The sequence below is a fragment of the Palaemon carinicauda genome, chromosome 1, assembly GCF_036898095.1.
Source record: "Palaemon carinicauda isolate YSFRI2023 chromosome 1, ASM3689809v2, whole genome shotgun sequence".
NCBI classification, from domain to species: domain Eukaryota; kingdom Metazoa; phylum Arthropoda; class Malacostraca; order Decapoda; family Palaemonidae; genus Palaemon; species Palaemon carinicauda.
In genome coordinates, this window is record NC_090725.1 from 227,825,328 (window position 1) to 227,848,615 (window position 23,288).

The window sequence follows — 23,288 nt, forward strand, 5'->3', positions numbered from 1 at the left end:
ATGAAAATAACTACCGGTACTTGGTTACACATCAATAGTTAATATAGCAATATTTACCTTAAAAAAAAAACTAGCATACCATTAAACACTGATGAAGACCAAAGACTGTGATTTAAAGCAAACCCCAAGCCTTGGTTATCACAATATGCAGAGAAAAATATGCTGCATTTACTTTTACACCAACACAAGTTTTAACTATATCTTTCTTGTTATCACAATATGCAGAAAAGAATATGCTGCATTTACTTCTTACATTACCACAAGTTTGTCAATATCTCTAAGGAATGGAAAAACAAGTTTATCTTTATTTTCTAATAAGGCAGCATGGACTGAACGACAACTTTTCCACATACGTGTCGCATAACAATTTAGTAGCTTACGGACTGTGTCCAGACATAGCACGCAGACTGCCTAGTGTCTGAATGCCGACAACACCCCAACTTTTCTCTACACAAAAATTTGATGGAATACCCTTAGATCTGGGCAAAAAGTAAAAAATCAAGAACTGGGCACTGAGCACCACCCCTTGATTTTATACTGGGCAAGGGGATCCAGCTATAACCGCTGAACTTCCTATCATCTTTTCTTGTCTTGAGTTTGCCGAAAAAGCAGGTAGTATGATCGATGGTTTAATTTCAGGGAAAATTAACAGTATATATATATAAGAAATAGCTTGAATCTCAGATTATATTTTAGAAAGGAAGCAATGACAAATTCTAAATTGATGGCTAAGGAGGGGTCAGGTTATGTAGGGAAAAGAAACGTTTGCTACTATCTACAAAAATGAAAAAAAATTCTTATTTCTGAATGGAAAACTAAAGACAGTAATTAGGAAAAAATATCACGGTTGAAAAAAATCATGATTCCATATTAACAAATCGACTTCATCAGGACCAAATCTACGAGTAAGCATTCTTGTACTGTACTGTATTGAGACCATAACTCTCAAAAGTGTTTATCTATGATTGAATAATGAATCTTTTTTTTCACAACAAGGGGAAAATAACCACAGCACTAAAATTGGAAATTCAGCTTATTGAACACTTACAAGGAGAATCTTGTTACGGCAACAATTTGCATACCAAATACTGTACTCCATAATATATACATCATTAAAACTTTTTAAAAACTATAAAGGAATGGCTGAAAGGCTTCGTTTTTACAAAGCATGAAAACTATATAATTATAATAAACTGTCTGCCCAACCTGCCAGATTCAATTCATGAACTCTTAGTTAATAAAGGTGGATCTAATCAGAGGGAATTGTGAAAACCTACTTGAATTTCAATATACACTTTTTAAGCATAAACTTACACATGTATGTATTTGCAAAATTATGGGCAATTACACTGCAAAGTCGGTCTCGTATCATTTGTAGCTAAGTGCATTTATTAGTAATTTACTTTATATAAAACATTTTAATCTTGATATATACAATTTGTAAATGGCTCTCTTGGGTTTTGTTCCCAGCTTCCGCTACAAATATCATCACAAGCTCAAATTCCCTGGCACACTCAATTAAGTAAATTTTGCATTATCCTCGTTTTGCAATACTTAAAAAAAATCATTAGTACTATATATCTTATCCACACAGTAAGTCAGCAGGGTCTGGATATTGCCTGTCATTAAAGTTCACAGCCACATTGACATGTTTTACTTCACTTTGCGGTCACTTGTTTCTGGGACCTAATATATGATCCTAATACTGGGACAGTTTCTCACTATATATAAAGAGGCACCCACTCTATAACAGGGAAAGGTCTGTCAGGGATTCTGGGCACACAAAAAAAATAACAGGATAAGGGGAATTCAGCCTCTACTCTAATTTCACTGAAAGGTGTGCTTACTGTCTGTGAAGTGTCCTGGGTCAACAAACCCTTTTTTTTTCTTTATTTTGAGGACAACTTTTCACAACATTTGAGCCCCAAGAGTGAAATAGCACAAACTTGTCTATGTACGTGGGCACACTAGCAAACAGAAGGTCTGTGTTTGTCCATTAAGTGAAATGACGGGGGTAATCGTTTGGTGAAAGATGCAATCAGGAAACCTTTGGGACAAGACCAGATATGAGAGAGTGAGAGACTCGAGGGTTTAGTACAAGAAACAGTTAGTGCAGTAGCAATTCAGCAAAGTTAATCTAAGACAAATTTCTAGAACAGATCCCTTCTGGGTGCAGGGTGCCATTACTCTGTAGAAACAAAGAAAGGGGTCATGTGACAAAGGAATTTTGAGATAAGAGCTACAAAAATTAATAAAGAAAAAGAAATATTGAAATTATCATTTAAAGAAAAATTTAAATAATTTGTATTCTTTTTAAACTTTTTTTCACAATTAACTTGCATTAAAAAGTCCTTCATGATATGAGATAAGTCTGGTAGCATTTCAGTCACTTGCACATATATTCGGATACACGTCACGATATACTGATGACTTAATGCCAGTGAGCAGTATTTGTTAGTGGCTTTTGTCGACTTTTCTCCTATCACTTCTATTATTGGGGGAAGAGGCTCTCAATTCATTGTGGATAATCAAATATCTAATCAGAATGCCTTAAAAGTACTATATGATGATTTAGGGCTCCTTATCGTTCTCTCTATTAAAAACACGAAAATGATCGCAATCTGTTTTTCAACTACTGTACTGTCTAAAGATTCCCTACTGTACAAACCTGAAACAAATTATGATACAATTGAATGAATGATAAGTAGAGCAATTTACAATCATTAAAAAAATATATTAACAGTTATTAATAACTACATATTTTTTCAAATTAGTAAGTTATGAAAGGGAAAGTTTATTTTAAAATATTTTATTTCAATACTACACTCATGATCCATATTACAACTTGATAAAATTGTTTTTCAGTGTTTGCATTTACATGAGATATTTAAAAGATATCTGCAAAATTAGGAATAATATTAGGTGAATACCATTGTTATAAATGAAGATTTTTAAACAATTTTTTTTATTTTACTATTTTTTATGAAATATGTAGGCCACTCGTAGTTGCTGTTGCAATGGTAACATATTTTGTTCCATAACAGGGCCTAAGCGATGCAGAAGAGTCTGTTGTAGTTGCAGCTATTGATGGCATGGTGTCATTGACTGAATTAGGCCTGTTTCCACCGTATATGCAGTGGGATTTGTTATCGCACACTGCGCCATTATTAATACATCCCAACCTCTGGATCAGACAAGTTAGTTTTTATTTTTTCTTTGTTCTTATGACTTTTACACTGAAATTGTTTTGCTCTGTGTATATGTATTTTATCTACAATTAGGAAAACTTAGTTTTAGGGCTGTTTATTATCAGGTTTACCTTTGTATACACTCGCATTGAATGAAATCAATGTACTTGGCTTCGGTGATGAATTTTAATTAGTCCTTAAAATGAACTGATTTTATTTTAAATCATTACTTTTCATAATGAACTTACACAATGCTTCTTTTACAACCCCAACCAATTCCAAATGAATAAAAGATTATCATAATTTCCAAACTTTGAGCAACTAATAGTTTTTGTGCTGTTTTATTACGAAGATTAAGACTGAACATGAAACTATGTACTGTACAGTATTTTTGTCGAACTTAGTCCACCACATTGTTTTAACATCTCTCATAAGCAATATTCATTGATGAAACTACCATAGGTATTGCATATAAATCTTCCATAACTTATAGAGATGATGGTACTAATAGGCAAAATTTCTAAAATTGCATGTTTCCCAGTGATAGTAGACCATAAAGATAAGATGTTTTTATTCTCACATGAACACAGATCCTTGTTCTTACATAGGAGATAGAAATTAGCGTAAGCTGGAACATGGCTTTAAAAACTTTTAACAAGGTTGTTACCAGCGGTATTGGGGAAGCACTGCCCTCCACCCTGCTCACTCACAACAAACCCACTTTAATTTGTGCCATGGTTGAGAGCATATGTTCTCTTCCATGCTTCAGGAAGTGGCTTTTTTAATAAAGACCAGTAATTTTCCTTCTTTGTAATCGTGATTGGTTAACCTTGAGGTTGCTGACATGCGGGTGTGTCCTGTCATAGCAGAGGGGCATGTTTATATCAGTGTTGGAGTCAAATTCTCACTGGCTTTGTCCTTCATACAAAGAACACTTGCTTGAAGGCGTTTCCCTGCGACGAGTGTCGTGGTGGTCAGCTTCCCAGTGGAGCAGTATGGCTGGAGGAGGAGAATGTCCAAAAGGTATTCTTTGCCTTCAGGGTCTTCCTCAAAGTCGAAGAAGTCCCGATGACATCCTCCTTCTCCTGTTACTCTCCCCATAGTCTCTTTGGATCGAGCAAGAGGGATGGCCGTTTACCCCTCGGGTCATGAAGTTCTTAACGTCTCCCTTAGCGAGGCAGCAAACCCTTCCTCTCCTGGTGAATCTGCATCACATGACGCTCAAATTTCCTGTGGCCATTCTTGGGATTTTAGAGTTCCCATTGAAGGACAGGTTACGACATATTACCTCCACCTGAGAGTTCATATCCCCAGGCGGCTCAGAAGTACCAGCGCAACTTGTCACCTGCACGCTGTAGTACTGAGGCACTATCTCAAATACAAGAGGAACTCGCCCTCATACAAAATTTTTTTGTCAGTACAGGCAGTGTTAAAAGGAAGATCACAAAAAATATAATCTCCTCCTGGATTAGAATGGTCATTGGCAGTGTTATTAATCCATTTCCTTCCTGATAAGGAAGAGCAAGACCCAGACCTCATGATGTCAGAGGAATAAGCAAATCCCTGGCATTCAGAATCTTTCTGTGACACAGATGCAGACGGGTGTATGGAGGCGACAGACCACCTTCACCGGCCACTACCTGCAAAACATAACACCCAGGTACATAGATACTTTTTCTCTATGACCTGTGATGGCTGCTCAGCAAGTGGTATAGCTACCTTTGTCCCCTCACAGGACTATTAGCAGTTAGTTGAGGACTAAGATAACAGATTTAGTCAGAGATAAATGGAAAGAATGACTGGCCTCTTCTTTTCTTCATCTCCTCTCTTAGGGCACTGCGTCCATATTCCCTATCAGCGGGATCGCAATTATACTGCAGGTAAGCCTCAAGTAGCTCCTTAGCTATTATATATGGTGATATCTTTGGTTACGTCCCCATTCTCTTTATGAAGGAAGATGGGGTCTGGGTAAATCCACAGTGTGTATATTCACAAATCTGTTGCTAATAAGTGGCCTAACCAGTGTCATGTTAGTATTCTTCACTCACTTTCCACCTTGCATTAGCCGTTGACTCTCCGACATGGTTATGCTACTGATTAACGAGGTGTCAGGATGATCACCTCTCAAACCTTACCATCCTCAGATATAGCAATCCCGGTTATAACTGCTTATAATTTTAACTTCAACTCTCTTTCCGCTCCCCTTGCCGGTGATGGGCCAACGCCCTTCCTCGGCTGGCAGGGCGATTGCTTAACTAATTTGTCAGCTCCCTTTTGAGGAATTCTCTTACAAGGAAGGGTGACTTATTCCCCGAATAGTTCACTTCATGCAGCGGAGTTATGAATTGTATTTCGTCACAACTTTTAATTTTTTCTACAGATAGCAGCCGACGTAGAAAGCAAGGCTGATGAATTCGGCCGTTCTGGTCACTGTCCTGCGTTACCTGTGGCAGCTCGTGAGCTGCTTACCTTACAAGGTAGCACTCGTTGCTGACCTTCAACTTGAACAAGGCTTGTTGATGGGAAGCATAGAGTGCTGCCAGGAGGTTCGCCTCCAGGGGTTGGAGTACCTTACCTTCCCCGGAGTTGGGCTGCTCCCCCCTTCTGAGGGAAAGCTTCCCTTCTTCAGCCGTTCAGCAACATTCCCTCTTTTGGGAAAAATGATGGTTACGTTGAGCCGGGGGGGCTGTCGTAACGATGGTTACGTTGAGCCTTCGATCGCTCGTGCCATCAGTCACGCTGAAATTTCGGGTTCTCATGGCAGGCAGATCTCTGTCTCCTGTTACATTGACCCTTCGGGGTCTCGTAACCTTGGTTACGCTGAGCCCCCGGGCTCTTGTGCGTCTTGTCACTTTGATCCTTCAGGTTCTCGTGACAGGGAAACCGCTGTTTCCCATTGTATTGAGCCTTTGGGGTCTCGCAACCCTGGTTACGCTTAGGCCAGGGGTTCTCGTGCCTCTCGTCAGGCTGAGCCTTCGGGATCTCGTGGCAGGGAGCCTCGGTTTCCTGTTGCGCTGACCATCCGTGGTCTTACAACCCTGGTTACACTGAGCCTTCGGGCTCTCGTGATAGGGAAACCTTGGTTTCCCGTTATGTTGACCCTTTGGGGTCTTGCAACCCTTGTTACACTGAGTCCTTGGGCTCTCGTGCCTCTCGTCACGCTGAGCCTTCGGGCTCGTGAGAGGCCGTTGCGCTGATCCTTCGAGGTCTCGCAACACCGTTTACACTAAGCCTGTGGGCTCTCGTACCGAAGCTACGCTGAACCTTCGGGGTCTCACAACACCAGCTACACTGAGTCTGCGGGCTCTCATTCCGGCCGCTACACTGGACCTTCAGGGTTACGTAGCTGGGAATCCTCTCCTTGCCACGCGAATCGTTTGGGTTGGTGCAGTCATGCTGTCAGGACAGATAGTTTTCGGACTCTTGTCACGCTGAACCCACGGGCTCTCGTGACTGCGGTTATGCTGAGTTGGTCGACTCACATAGCAGAGAATCTTTAGATTCTCGTCAGGTGAACTCAGTTTAGGGTTCACACGACACGTTGCCTGAGGGATGCCTTCTCCCTCTAGGTAACGATGACTGTGTTCCTACGGGTTCTTGTCATCCCTGGTCGCCTGAACCCTGTGGGTTTGACGACACGCCGGACCAGATGGAGTTCCAGCGATTTTGTAAAAAAAAAACTGCAAACACTATCGCGAAGCCGCTTGCAATACTGCTAAGACAAAGTGTAGATATGAGCGAGATATATGTTAAACATAAATTAGCTTATATAACCCCTATCTTCAAAAGTGGATCAAGACTAGAGGCAAGCAATTATAGACCTGTTAGTCTAACATCACATATTATGAAAGTGTATGAGAGGGTAATAAAAAAGAAAATAATGAATTATTTGGTTAAAAATAATTTGTTTGATATAGGTCAACACGGTTTTGTGCCCGGAAAAAGTACACAAACCAAACTGATAACACACTAGGAAAACATATACAAAAATATGATAAATGAAAAAGACACAGTTGTGATCTATCTAGATTTTGCAAAAGCCTTTGACAAGGTAGACCATAATATATTAGAGAAAAAAATGAGAAAGCATAATATTGTGGGAAAGATAGGAAAATGGGTAAAAGAATTCCTGCAAAACAGAAAACAGATAGTGGTTGCAAATGATGAGAAATCAGATGAGGCTCAGGTAATATCTGGCGTGCCACAAGGTACGGTATTAGCTGCACTGCTATTTGTTATTATGATCTCAGACATAGACTGTGATGTTGAAAACTCTGTAGTGAGAAGTTTCGCCGATGACACAAGAATAAGTAGAGAAATTACTTGTGATGAAGATAGGAACTCACTAAAAAGAGATCTAATCAAAATATATGAATGGGCGGAGATAAATAGGATGGTATTTAACTCCTATAAATTTGGATCAATAAATTATGGAAACAGAGAAGGAATGGTATATGCATACAAGGGACCTAATAACGAGACAATCACAAACAAGGAAGCAATTAAAGATCTTGGTGTAATGTTAAATAGGAATATGTTATGCAACGACCAAATAGCAACACTGTTGGCTAAATGTAAAGCAAAAATGGGAATGTTATTCAGACACTTTAAAACAAGAAAAGTTGAACACATGATTATGCTTTACAAAACTTATGTATGTAGTACACTCGAGTACTGCAATGTGATATGGTACCCACACTACCAAAAGGATATTGCACAAATAGAGAGTGTACAAAGGTCCTATACTGCTAGAATAGAAGAAGTTAAGGACCTTGACTACTGGGAAAGACTGCAATTTTTAAAACTATACAGTCTGGAAAGGAGAAGAGAATGCTACATGATAATACAAGCATGGAAGCAAATAGAAGGAATTACTGAAAACATCATGGAGCTAAAAATATCAGAAAGAACAAGCCGAGGTAGATTAATAGTGCCAAAAAATATACCAGGAAAACTAAGGAAGGCTCACAGGACATCAATCCACTACGCACCAGCATCGATAATGCAGCGACTATTTAATGTGCTGCCAGCTCATCTAAGAAACATATCAGGAGTAAGCGTAGATATGTTTAAGAATAAGCCCGATAAATACCTAAGATGCATCCCAGACCATCCAAGACTGGAAGATGCAAAATACACCGGAAGATGCATTAGCAACTCTCTGGTGGATATACGAGGTGCCTCACACTGAGAGACCTGGGGGAACCCAAACATAAAATAAGGCATAAGGGTTTCCTTCTCCCTACAGGTAACAATGACATAATTCCTTTGGGTTCTGGGCATGCTTCTGGTCGCGTGAACCCCTGTGGGTTCACACGACATGATTCCTAAGGATTCCATCAGGAATGAGTGACCAGAGTTCCTTCGGGTTTTCGTCACGACGATCCCTTAGGGACGCTGTATTGGCTATCTGGTGTAACATTTTGTATCCGTCTTATTCAGACAACTCGCATTAGATTGGTGGCAATTGGAGGGAGGACAGGATCCTCCCCTTCATTACAGGAATGTGCAAATAGTTTCACGTCTTGACATCTCGATGTTTTTCTGGCTATGCAATCTCCCCCCCCCCCCCTCTGGATGAACCACAGATGGTGGGTGGCAGACGAGAGCCTCCATAAAGAGGCCAATCTTTTCATCTCCTCTCTGGAACTGATGCTCTCTTCGGATGCATCAAAAGAAGTGGGCCACATATGCTGCACCTTTCCATCTTCGTATGTTGGCCCGAATCAGAAAGATACCAGCATTCATCTCTCTTAGAGAACCATCAAGCAGTAGGAAGCCTCAGATGGACTTAGGACAGCTAGGTGCCCCCCTCCGCTTGCATCATTCCGGGTAACAGGAATGTGGTTGCAGATAATCTGAGCAGGACCACTCAGATAGTGGTCTTCTATTGTCTTTGAATCATCTTGTAGCCAACAAAGGCTTAACTTTGTGGGGTTCTCTGACTTTGGTCCTGCTCATAACGGCCCTGAACTTCAGGCTCCCTCTCGACAATTATCCAGTCCTTGAACACCACGCTCTCGAGCAAGATGTATTCCAAGATCGGTGGGACAGCTTAGAGGTGTACGCTCTTTCCCCCGTTCCGTCTGGTGAGAAAGTCCTCAGCCAAGTCAGGATGAGCAACAACTTATCAAGGACTCCAATAGCTTCGCTATGGCATCACGCAGAATGGTTGTGCGGCCCCCACATGACCAACTGAAAAGGTCTCCATGTTCCTGTGGGTTACGTCTTTGCAGGTAGTGGGCAGTGAAGGTCGATTGAAGCTTCCACATGCCCGATTGCAGTACCTTCACCACAGAGTAGCTTTCTTGAATGCCAGGGACGTAGCAACACCACTTACGTCATGAGCTTTGGGTCCTAGGATGGAGGAGGGCCTGGATTGAGAGCAAACTAAATAGCCTCCTGATCCAGGAGGAAAAGGAAATTCTTGTGACCCTCCTCTTGACCTCTCCTATGCTGGTCAACAATACTGACACACGGGGCCGAGCTGGTGTCGGTCTCTTAAGGTAACACCACAGACTCTTCACTGGGCAAAAACCCTTCTGCAGCTCACGAAGGAGTTCCGAGGAAACTTCCTCCATGACTTGATCTTCTAAGCAGCCACATCCCAACACTTTCCAAAGTTGTAGCTTGGCTTCGACTTCACACCTGGAAATTGTCCTACACCACCTCTCTAAGATAGGCTGTTTGCAATAAGTTGCGAAAAAGATGTCTAAACACCTCGGACGCTTTTCAGCGTCAATCTTCCAGGCAAAGTGTTCGGTCCTTTGTGACTGATGTCGTGGAAGGGGGATCTCTCCCTTCGATGCCTTTACTCATACAAAGTTTGAGATAACTTGTCCCCCGTCGGATCTCAACCTCCTCCTGGGAACGCAGTTCGAGTCTTTCAGTTCCTGAAGGCCCCTCTCTACGAACCTTTATGCCAGGCAACAGATTACTTCCTTACATGAAAGACGGCTTTTCCACTCGCTTTGGCTTCGGCCAAGTGAGATAGTAAGTTGTATGATGCGTCTTCTGACATCTCCTACTTTAGGAGATGGGGAGAAGTAATTCTCAGCAGCATCCCTGAGTTGATTGCCAAAACTCAAAATCCGAGTGTGCTGTACCCTAGGTGCGGCCCATTTCGGATAGTGTCTTCGTTCGGTAAGCGAAGACCCAATTCAACTGGGGTTTTGCCCAGTGAGAAGTCTGTGGGGTTACCTTAAGAGAATGACACCAGCTCGCCCCTTTGTGTCAGTACTGTTGACCAGTATGGGGGAGGTCAAGAGGAGGGTCACAAAGATTTCCTTTTCCTCCTGGATCAGAAGGCTATTTAGTTTGCTCTCAGTCCAGACCCTCCTCCATCCTAGGACTCAGAGCTCATGACATCACTGGCCTTGCTACGTCCCTGGCATTCAAGAAAGCTACTCTGTGGTGAAGGTACTGCAACCGGGCGTGTGGAAGCGTCAATCGACCTTCACACCCCACTACCTGCAAAGACATAACCCACAGGAACATTGAGACTTTTTCCGTTGGTCCTGTGTTGGGCGCACAACAAATGGTCTAAACACCTCAGGCTCCTTGATGGACATGTAGCAGAGGGCTGAGGGCTAAGGTTACCCGGGTTAGTCAGGGATGAATGTGTAAGAATGACTGGCTCCTTTTTTCCTTTCAGCTTCTCCCCTTTGGGGAAAACAGCTTCGCAAGCCTCAGCATAGCTGACCTCACCTCGCTGCGGGTAAGACTCATTTACCTTGTGCTTCGTAAGTACAGAATAATACTTTGTCCCAAATACCTTGTTGAGGAAGGGTATTGGGTAAGTCTTAAGAACTCGAGGTTTTGTACTCGAGTTCCTATGTTAAAGACAAGCCACACTGTTAGTTGCACTCACACACAAGCTTCTGCAGACCGCTATTAGTGCATTACCTCATATCGGCACTTGATTTTAGCGACGGTAGGGTTCCTTCTATTATCGATCACAGATTGAAATAGAGAGGACCCCGGGTCATGACCAAGGCCAGTTGGTGAGGGCTTCCTACCTCCTAAGAGTAAGTCACCCTTATAAATAATGGAAGGTTTGTATTTGTGCCGGAACAAAGAACAAATTTGAAATAATTTGTATATTTTCTAGCATACAAACCTGAAGCTATTTATACAAATTGACCTGCCACCCTGTCCCCTGAGAAGTCCTGCCATTAAGCAAAGTGGTTTCTCACCCGAGAGGTGTGAGTGACCAGGGTACCCAGCCTACCCCACCCCAACCCTCAGCTGCTAACTAGCAGATGGGGTAGTTATTCCTCACTAAAAATTATCATGGCTTGTCTTTCAGCTGCGCCAAAAGTAGTACCCCTATAAATAGCTTCAGGTTTGTATGCTAGAAGAAAATACAAATTATTTCCAAATTTGTTATAACATGAAATTTTTGCTGAAGGAAAAAAATTCTGTTTTGCTTTATTTAATGGGTAACTAGAGAAATGCACTTCATACTGCTATAGCCTTCTCTTGCATCACTGTTTGAGATAGACAGATGGTTCATAATAAAACTTCAGTAAGTTTAGTGCTAAGTATAAGTGTTTTGATTATCTTAAATATGATTAGAATTATATCAATTTGCATTCGTGAGAAGTTTTGGTGCCTGGAAATGGAAGAAATAGAACTTTAATGAATTTGACTGTGACCAATGTAGTGGTTTATACTGATAGGAGTGTTAGTTTGGGAGGGAAGTGTTTGAGGTGGATTTTATTCCAACTAGATAAAGTTAGCCATCATTGTAATTTAATTGTTGAGGTACTGTACTAAATATTATTAGCTTTTGATTTTATGTCTAAAGTGCTTTTAAGAAAATATTTTAAAGGTTAAAGCAACTAATATCCTAGAAATTATATCAACCATCTTTGTTTTTTCTTTTCTGTTATTTTCAGTATTGCATTGCTCTATGTTTTAGTGATCTATTAAAGTATGTATTTTCTATATAATCCTAGAATCGAATAGAAATGTTAAGAAGTGATACTGAGTTACCTTGAGTAATCTTGCCTTAATTTTGTTTTATATAGTCAACATTGCCATTATTATTTTCAGGCAGTTGTTGGTCTTGCGGCTGTTGTTTCTCGTACCCTGTCTTTAGTTGATGTACAAACAACAGTTGTTTCTAGAGTGCAACCCTTCCTTTCAAGACCATTACTGCAGTTGCATCGGGAGGTAAGCAATTTTTTATTTTTTCCCAGTCCATGGAAGCCCTTCTATTATGGAAGTGTTTTTGTAGAGAATTTCATACAGTACTACTAAATGACATACATATCAACACTTGATAGTTTTTTCTTTATTGTTTCCATTCAGTATTTCAAATTTGGATTATTAACCATTACAATTTCTTTGGGGTGAGTTAGGTGTGCATATTGTCATGCCTTCGTCCTCCTGTTTCAAGGGAGGTTTATGATGCTCTGGTACGAAGTCCAGACGTGAGTCATATACTTCAGATTCTTCAGGAGGCTCAGCAGGAAAAAGTACCTCTAGTTCAGTTACCTACAAAATTATCCCATCTTGATCATCCTACAAGAAATGTAAGCAGCATTTTTTTCTTTTAATATTTCATGATTTTTAATTATTGTAGGTCTGTAATGTTGATTTTTTAATAGATGGAATTAAATTTATTTTTATGACTCTCCCTGATATTCACATTACTTCTCTCTCGAACCTTGGCTTATATTGACATTTACCTAAAAAAAACTAAATATTTACTGTTTCTTTCCTTTCAATAGACTTAGGGTTCTAGTTCAGTATTGAGAAAATCTAGCAATTCATGGCAATAACCTTGGCGTGTGGAGTCCCCACCTACTTTTGTCTTTTAGTCTTCTCATCAATTTGGAATTGATAAGTCAACTCTCTGTTACCTACTTCCAGATTGTGAAACCATTGAAATTAGTTATTTAAGCTACGCGAGATTATGATGGATATTTTCTAGATTTGTAATTACTGTGTAGATTTTTAAGGGAGTTATTTCTAGGCAATCATGATCCTCATTCTACTGTATTTGTTTCTCAGCTGAGGGCAGTACTGGGATTTAGATAAGTATTGTGAGGAGTGCAAAGGCTTTACTGTTCCTCTTATGTAAAAGTTGTTCACATTGTTGTTGACCAGATCACAGTTTTCAAGTGTAAAAGGAAATTAAGTTTTAGTTCAAGGAATAATCCATAGAAAACTAGGCTAGTTGACTTCACAGGAGATGATGATGATAATGAAATGCCAACCATTAGCAAGGTTTTATGCTTTGATAGCGTTGAACTTCATAATCTTTGTCCTCTTTGGGCTTTTTTCTCTGATAAAGCCAGAGATTTTAGTCTAACCTGCCTATTTTTAAATGCTAGCCTAACTTCTCAAATTTTGCCTAATTTTAGTTTGCCAGTCAGGGTTTTGTTGGTGCACAGCGCATGTCATAGTCTATCGCCTCTCTAAGAACCTTGCACTCTAAAACTGTTTCCGACACTTCTACTGTGAAATCCTTGCCTTTTCATAATCTAGTCAGCTCTTATGGATTCAAATATAGAAGACTTACCTGGTAACCTGGATCCTTAATATCCCTCTGCTTGCTGAAGTAAGTGTTCGTAAGCAAGCACTTGTTTCATATTTGTTCCTACATGGATACAAAACCTTGTTCTTTAATGGGAGTATGATTTCAGCGAAGATGGAATCTCTGCCATTAAGATTGTATAACAAGATATTGGTAGTTTCAGGAGGGTGGCCGAGTACACCTCCCCCCTGGGCTCACTGAGTAGCCACTTGGACTTCAGCCGCAGAGGTGTACAGTCATACTCTCGGTACAACTAAACTTGGCTTATAACTTTTCTTTCTTTCTTTTTAGTGTGATTGGTTGCTTTTGACTATTGAGAAACCATGTGTGGCTTTGTGGTCCTGCCGTGGCATTCCTGGCAGTTGATGTGGAACAGTTGTTATCAGCTCCTTTTTTTATCCCCATTCATTGTGCCCTTCTTGCAGAAACCTTGACAGTAAGGAGTCATCGCCCTGAAAGGAATGTAAATCTTGGCTGTACGGCAGTTGCTTGAGTACGGCAAGAGAAGGCTAAAAGAGATACTTTTCTTCAAGATTTTCCTCATAAGTCAGAGAGTTATGCTAAACCTCTCAATCCTTCCTATGGTACTCAGGCTTCCGAAACCTCTTGAACAGCACGTGTTTCACACATGCTCGTACACTGTAACGGTATTTTCTTTTTTTATTTTATATCTTGCACCACACATCACTGTTAACACGACCTGCCTTTTCATGAATTATTTTGTTTGAGTTTTTGCATCCTTGTCCTGAACCTGTTGTATATAAACTTGCTATCTGTTGCAATAAAGTTAGTTCCATTCACCTCGCCTCTCAGCAATAACCCTTGGTTTACTCTCACATTGGTGACCATCGGAGTGATCAGCTCCCTCCCACCTTCCTCCTCGCCACCGTGTCTTACTGTTTGATGATGCCGCCCTCCACCCCTGATTCTCCTATTAACGCCACTCCCATGAAACTAACGCCCTTCGCCAGTACAGAAGCATTCGCCTGGTTTCAGAGCACAAAGGTCCAATTCTGCATCAAAGGCTTGACTCGCTCAAGCACCAAAGCAGATTATGTTCTCACGGAAATTCTCTAGGACACTTTCCCGGAAATCTCCGATTGGTTTTGTGAGCAAGGGACACCCCAATAGTTTATGATGCCCTTAAAACATACCTCCTGGAGCATTACTCGCCATCACCAGCCACCCGTATAGTCAAACATTTTCAGCCCTCTCAACAACTGTTTTGGGATCAAAAGGCTTTAATAGCCCCAATAAAGTAACCAGTATTGCTTGCCTGTAACCTGCCGCAGGCAGCTCTCCTTGTTTGGCGAACCTACTTTGTGCACTTTGGGTATGACGCTTACCAGAACCTGTGCGTGTTGCCATACCCGATGTCAATATTTTGCCCATGAAGGATCTGATGACCAAAGTCAACTCCCTTATGGACAGACACTTCACCACCTTCAAGACCTCCATCAACGCTGCCACTCCTGATGAAGAGGACAACCTTTCAGCATCGACCAAAGCTGACACGAGTGTGGTAGGACACACATGCATACCCCTGATGTGGTGAGGCTGCGACAAAGCTGCCCACGACTCACCACTCGATCATTCCACAACTAGTGACCTCTACAGCCACTTACTGATACTCATCAGCTGCAGTTATGCTACTACCACTCCAGATTTGGGGCTGCTACAAAGAAATGAGCGAATGATTGTCAGTGGCCAAAAAACGTGTAAGAAGGTAGCAGTGGCCTCCTCTGTCACTAAGCTGTCCTTTTTACATGATGCAGGTACGAGTGTGCATTTTTTGGTAGACACGGGTGCTTGCTGTTCTCTTCTGCCAGGGCCATTCTCCTGGACAAAACAGTCTGTCTAAGTCTGCTGACGTCTGCCTGGTAGCTGCCAGTGGATCTGCGATACCCACCCACGGTTACAAAATCATCACATTATCGTTTGGAAGCACCAACAAATATAATTAGAAGTTTCTCTTTACTGACATCACATTGCCAATCCTAGGTGTAGATTTCCTCTCACATTTCCACCTCCTGGTTGATGTCACTCACCGACAGTTAAATCAATGCCGATTCTTACTCATCGACACCTCTTTAACCCTCCCCCTCCGACCTCGCTCTCCACATCAGCACACCCATGGAGGCCTATGCCCACCTTCTCCCGTCATACCTGGAAGTTTTCTTTCCAGAACTTCTTTAAACGCCCACGGTTCCTGCCAAACACGGTATCTATCACCATATCAAGACTATCGTGTTCGTCAGATTCAGGCTTTTGGCACCGGATCCATTGGTAGCCGCTAAACTAACGTTTGCCGAAATGAAAGAAATGGGTCTTTGCCAAAATCCCTCAAGCCCGGAGTCATCACCCTTACACATCATCCTGAAAAAAGTTTGCTCTCTGGGCCCGTGGGGTGATTACAGGTGCCTGAACATGCAAACAGAACCGGATCAGTAACCTCTCCCAAACATTGCCGACATGACTTACTTGCACAAAGCAAATATTTTCTCTATGCTTGACCTCTTGAAGGTGTATTATCAGGTGCCCATGAACCCAGAAGACATCCCCAAGACCATCATCATCACGACCTTCTATACATACACCTTCAATCACTCCTGTTTTGGCCTTTGTAATGCTGGGGCCACTTTTCAACATGTCATTGATGGCATCTTGGGGAACCTCCCCTTCTGTGTATGTTATATGAATGACATTTGCTCTCACTTCCCCCAAAGAAGAACACTGTCACTTACACATCATGCTCGACCGCTTACAACAAAATGTCTTTGTGGTCCGGTACGACAAGTATACCTTTTGCGCCAGCGAAGTATCGGTCTTATGGAACCGGATCACTCCTGAAGGAGTCAACCGCCTCACTGAGATGGTAGCAGCAGCTCAGAACTTTTCCATACCCTCTATGTCAGTGCACTGCAAGAATTCTGGGGGATGATCATCTATTACAGTATCACTGTTTCCTGCCAGCCATCGCTGCCACTCCAGCCCTTCTGTATACCTCCCTCAAGGGCTAACCAAAAGACCTGAAGTAGAGTCCCATTTAAGAAGTGGCCTTCTGTAATGCAAACAATGCCATATCAACCGTTGCTGCTCTCATATTTCCCGTGCCACATGCCCCTCTCTTTCTTTCTGCAGATGCCACCAGTGTTGCTATTGGTGGCGTACTCAATCAGGTGGTCAATGTCTTTCCCCACCCATTGGCCTTCTTCAGTAGAAAACTGTCCAAGGCAGAATCTGGTTACTCTACATACTTTCGACTGCGAAATGCTGATGGTGCATTTGGCTGTCCATCTCTTTCTCCACTTCTTCGAAGGTACACCATCGTCATTTGCACAGACCACTTGCCTCTGGTGCAGGTCTTCACTCGAAAATCAAAACGCTTGGTTGATGCCCTGTCAAGAAACATTTTGGCTGCCATTCATCTGTGATTGGATTAAAATGCCATGGCAGAAGCCCAACGAAAAGATCCAGAGTACCAAGCATATAGGACGTCCTGCTCATCCCTCTGTTGGGATGACGTCGCCTTCGACAACTCCAACACCATCCTCCTCTGTGACGCCAGTAGACCATGACCATGGATACCTCCTCCCATGTGCCAACAGGTGTTTGATTTCATTCATCTACTGCACAGCTACTGAAGACGAAGTTCATTTGACATGGCATTACTAAGGTTGCTAAGGATTGGGTCCTCACTTCTACTTTATGCCAAACTTCAAAAGTACATCAACACACGAATTCAGGAGTGGAAACTTTTTCCTCAACCTCAACGCCGTTTTGCCCACATTCACGTCAACATAGTGGGTACCCTACCCACATAACAAGGACATAGTTACCTGTTTATCGTCATCATCCGCTCCACTCATTGGCCTGAAGTCCATTTCCATGGACACTGCAACGTCTGCCTCATGTACATCCGACTATCACAGGATGGATAGCAAGATTTGGTATCTCTGAGCATTACTTCTGACAGGGTTACCACTTTCACCTCTCAATTGTGGACATCATTAGAAAATCTCCTGGGAATTGTAATACATCAGACAACCGCTTACAACCCTGCTGCCAAAGGAACGGTTGAACGTTTTCATCGCACCCTCAAAGCAGCTTGATGTCCTGCTGCAAAGACTCCAACTGGTTTACCCAGCTTCCCTGGGTCTTCCTGGGACTAAGGATCACTCCTGAAGATGCCCTAGATGTCTCGGTAGCTGAAATGGTGTATGGTGACCGGTTAGTTGTCCTGCCAAATTTTTTCCATCTGCAACCTCCTCTGACAATCTCCAGCGTCTACATCACAATGTGGGAAAATTTACCCATGCCACCAGACAAACCCAAGCTAAGCAACACACACAGATTTTTACTCTGCAACGCACATTTTTCTGCACAATGATACTAGCAAGCCACCGCTAAGGACCCCTTACACGGGCCCTTTCCTTGTGACTCGTCGCAATCTGAAGGCTTTTTTAATCAACATTCGTGGCAAAGAACACTGGATCTTCATTGATCCCCTAAAACCTGCGTATCTCCTGCAAGATGACCCACTTACAGTACACCTCTCAAGAGCAGGGAGCCCCATTTCGCGTGTACAGTATATCTTTTTTACGGGGGAGCCATGTATCACGTGTTTCATTCATGCTCGTACTCTGTAACAGTATTTTCTTTTTTGTTGTATATTTTGCTCCACACTTGACTGTTAATATAACCCCCAGCTTTCTTTTCATGAATTATTTTGTCTGAATTTTTGTGACCTTGTCCTGAACCTGTTGTATATAAACACTATCTTTTGAAATAGTTAGTTGCACTCACCTTGCCTCTCAGTTACAACCCTCGGCTCACTCTCACACTCTCCTTCATCCCTTCTCAGTGGGGGTGATAGAGAAGGATGGCTACTTTGAATTAACTTTAATACAAGATGTGAAGGAGTTGGTCCTTCCTGCTTCCTTTAGAGAGACAGGTAATCCCCTGCTAGTTCAGGTCATGTTAAGCACATCTCTCTTCGCAGTCAAGTGTGCACTCCCTTCTTGGCTTGCCTCCACGCGCTCGTAAGCGCTCACCTCTAAGCATTTAGGGATTCTTTCCTGTTGGCTCTCGGGTACACTCGTCGATTCGCACCCACGTGTGCTCACCTAATAGCACTTACAAATTCTTGCCTGTAAGAGAATACTTGCCTTACTTGTTACCACTCAGTTACATCCACCCATTAGCAATTGCTCGCGTTTAGCTGTTAGCGATCATACACAATCTTCTAGAACATTACAGGCCTTTAATCATGCGCACCCTACAGCTTTTGAGCATGCATCAGTTAATGAATAAGATTTGCCATGAAGACTCTCGGAAAAGAGAATATTGCTATTCCAGTATGCAAGTGCTCAAATCTGGAATCTCATCCTTACAGAGAGATAAGTGCAATTCCACATAAGCTCCCCGTGGTAGAAACTATCTCCAAAAAACTTGAAAGTTTTATGCATTCGAGCTCCCCTAGTATTGTGCCCATGCTCACATACAAAAAAGCATGTGCATGCTTTGGTTAATGAACCCTTGTTAGAGGTTTATCCTCCTGTTAGGGGATGTATCTTAGACTGCCCAAGTGTGTGATCTCCCACTGAATCTCTCCCAGCAGTTAAATTTTACCCTTCTAGATGCACACATTAACCATCTGAGCCCTTGGGCCTCAGACCAAGGTGTTTTCCCTAGCATTATTCACTTCTCTGCATGCAGATTAGCAGAGCCTCCACACATTTTGCTTTTTAGGGAGAAGATGTTTGAGAACTGGGTTTCTTCAAACAATGTAAGGACTCGTTCAGTTTTTTATATTAGCCTAGTCTAGGAACTTATATATATATATATATATATATATATATATATATATATATATATATATATATATATATATATATATATATATATATATATATATATATATATATATATAGAGAGAGAGAGAGAGAGAGAGAGAGAGAGAGAGAGAGAGAGAGAGATTTGAACTGGATAACTTGGTATTTTTGGTGTTTCAAGGGCTTGGAAATAGGAAATATGCAATGCACTATTACATGTCAAGTATTGTATAGAATTTCAGCAAATGGAAATGATTACTGTAGGCTAACTTCTATTTGCGAAAACGACGGACATCACTAATACTGCGTGAGATATATCATATGTATAAGACATGAAAATATTGTTTTGTAGAAATAATAGCTGAAAAAATAAGGAATGAAAAAAAAAAGAAAAAAAAAATCTTGTCATCTGTCATCTTGTTTACAGCTATCACGATTACAAATGTGATCGGTGTTAGTGATATTGAGGAAATTTCCTAAGATCTGTGAAATGCAAGTAAATGATGTAGGAATTTGGAGATATACTGTATGAGAAAATATTGGGTAGATTTATAGGGATTTAAACATTTTCATGTAATTATATGTAGCATGGAAATAATATGGTGTTATTTAGATATACTGTAATTTTGTGATGGAATTCAACCAAACAGAACACTCAACAACTTTCATGGCTGGTGTCTTGGGTAGCATTGTGGGTGGAAGGGAGAGGGGGAGAACAACACAATTACATTCTCACATTAGAGAATGTTTCCTGTGTGATTTGAATATATATGCCTTACATGATCATGAAGAAAGAGTAGTATCACATGTGGTGGGGGGGATGTGAGAATAGCTACGTTTCTAAGCTAGGAGTTGTCAGTGGTGTTAATTATGTCTTGCATAGGGAATATTGCTATTGGCTAAAGAGAATGGTGTGATTATGCAGGATAACAAAAACTACACTAAAGTAGCACCTACACATTCAAGCATAAAGGCTAGAATCTCAAAGTCTATGTTTGTTCACTGATGAAAGAAGGAGGGGAGTTAAACTCAAGGAGGAGAGGATCTGTTATAGTGAAATATCCCTAGGTGTTATACGACCATGTAATGTACTCTTTGGTAGGTTATATGAATTATTTTAACTTATATATGGTGTACATCTGTAAATGATGTATCCGTTAGGTCATTATGAAATCTTCCTGGCATGTTTTGACGTTCAGCGAACGTCATCGTGGCGAAGAGGTTTATGTCCATTTAATTGCTCCTCTCAATACCGAATGGTTTTGTCAAATGCTAACTCAATATTCTTAGATATATTTTCTTTTAGTGGCTTCTTTATAAAGTTGTCTGTAATTGATTTTCCTGATACATAGCCAAATGGGGCTGTTATGATTTTTTAAAATTTTCCTAATCTTTCCCCCTGCCATTCCTGGGTACTCCAAAGGAAAGAGCCACTATTGGCATGAAATTCAACTTTACCCCCTTTTTTTCATAATTTCCCACAACCTTTCTTCCTTTTTTGCTTTAGATATGGTAGTCAAGTTATCTGGATCCATTCCTTTTTTTTAATTTGCTATTTTTTTTTCAAACAGCTGAATTTTTCATGCAATATATTTTTTAAGAAATTTGTTATTCAAATCTAAGATTCATTTCCATATTTTTCAGCTGCTGCGTCGTCTAGTCGGGGGAGGATTGACAGAGGATAATGTGCATCAGTTACTCCTAATGCGGGAACATCTCACAAGACTCCAGAAACAGAAGAAAGCAACAGAGGCTACTCGTAGCAACATTTCCTTGAATCAGCAGCCTCAAATGGGAATTGTATGTATACAGTATTTTTGTTATATTTAAGTATGTAGCTTAATGTGACAATTGTATATATAGAATTTTCATGGAGATAAATTCAAGCCATTACTAGGACTAAAGTGATGTACTCTTCTCTCTAACCCTAATATAAGGCATCTCCAGGTCATCTCCTTCACCACTGTTACATTGCTGTCTCTTATTCAGTTTTTGTATATTATATTACTTTACTTTCTTCCAAGCTAGCAGTCTTAATTTCTTCAAGTAAACCATTCTCTAATTTTCTCTATAATTTTGGCTTGCTAAAGACGACTAAGAAATATGACTGTTATCTGGGTAAATGAATGAAAATAGTAGTTGTAGTAGGAATAGAAATATTTAAGATAGTTGTAGTAGTATGCTGTAGTAATTAAATAATTAGAATATATTATTGTGTGTATAAGCAAAGGTAAAATGAACCGTAACCAGAGAGAAGGATCCAATGTAGTGCTGTCTGGCCAGTCCAAAGACCCCATAACTCCCTAGCGGTAGTATATCAATGGGTGGGTGGTGCTTGGGCCAACGTACTAACTAAAGTTTTTGTTGTATCATTGAAAATCCAAAATTAACGAAATAAAGGTCGATTTTATATCATGCGTTTCCTAAACACGCTAACAAAAAGCACGCCATAAAAAATGGAAACCATTGTTTTGTTTACGTTCATCTCTAGTCATAACAAAGAAACGCACGCATTTACCATCTGTGTTTAGGTTACTTTTTGTAGCAACAGCTATCTTACCAAGTACGTATTGATTATATGATGATTTTGTTATTACTAAATTTTTCTTAGAACTTCAAAATAGATGAAGTGAATGTGATTTATATGATGTTTTTCTTAAACACGCTGCCTAAAATGGAAGTCTTCCGTTTGTTTACTGTACGCTCCAGTGTCGATCATAATGAACAAAAGAACGCATTAAACACAAATGATCAAGATGATAACTAATTATATTTAGAGCTTTTTGCAAATATTATGTTATTGCAAATATTTTCTTACTGTATTCATATGAATTCCTACATACGTAGCAAAACAGGAAAACTATTTTGCTTGCGTTCAACAATAGCAAACTGCCGTTAATGACAGTATGATAATTTACAATAGTTTGAACTGTCACAAAGTATAATTGTCCATTCTTTATCCAAAATACTTCTCCTAATTTCAGTTATAAGTCAGTTTGATAACCTATCAACTTGTACCCTCCTCAATTATGGAACCATCTCAAAAAAAAAAAAAAGGTTAGAAATTACTAGACCAGTTTTTAAAGTCATCGAACAATTGGGTTACTGCTACAACGTTCCATGTGACAGAGATAGTGCGAGAGTGGAGAAAGTAAGGATAATTTGAATCATGATTGATTTTTAACTGAAAATGCATACACCCAACCCTCCACTGTAGCATTTTATTACTATCGTGCCCTAAATGACTGCTATAGTTCACCCTGGTTGATCGATAAATGAAAATATTGCCGGCTTCGTCAGTGAGTATTTAACTGAAACTTTGTGAAAGAACAAAGATTTCCTTTGTCAGAGAGAGAGAGAGAGAGAGAGAGAGATACGAGTAATAATAATGAGTTTTAAATGTACTTAAGGAAAAATATGATAGGTTATAACACATTGGTGCTTATGTAACACAGTCATACCTCTCTTCACAAAAGACTCTGCTTACAAAATTTTCAAGCTGCGAAACAAGATGCAAATATTTTTATGACTAACTTTACAAAAAAATTTTCCCTTTAAAAAAAGAGATTTGACAGCCAGGCCAAGAATAAAATAGTTACCCATCACAGTGTTGAAGAAAACGGGTTCAGACAACAGAAAATGTTGCTGTAGTCTATAAAAGGGGTAACTACTGAATAATAGTACAGTACACATGGAACTGTATATTTAGTACTGTATATG

At 40.6% G+C, this 23,288-nt stretch overlaps 1 protein-coding gene across 4 annotated transcripts in view; it reads left to right on the forward strand.

Annotated features, from left to right (window-relative positions):
- Vps15 (vacuolar protein sorting 15) overlaps positions 1 to 23,288 on the forward strand; it is a 796,097-nt gene that overhangs the window by 698,089 nt on the left and 74,720 nt on the right. For all 4 annotated transcript variants that reach the window (XM_068387739.1, XM_068387743.1, XM_068387753.1 and 1 more), the window contains 4 exons: positions 3,045 to 3,197; positions 12,246 to 12,365; positions 12,554 to 12,727; positions 21,213 to 21,368. In XM_068387739.1, coding sequence (XP_068243840.1) covers positions 3,045 to 3,197; positions 12,246 to 12,365; positions 12,554 to 12,727; positions 21,213 to 21,368 — 603 coding nt within the window. The remainder of the gene's footprint in view (positions 1 to 3,044; positions 3,198 to 12,245; positions 12,366 to 12,553; positions 12,728 to 21,212; positions 21,369 to 23,288) is intronic.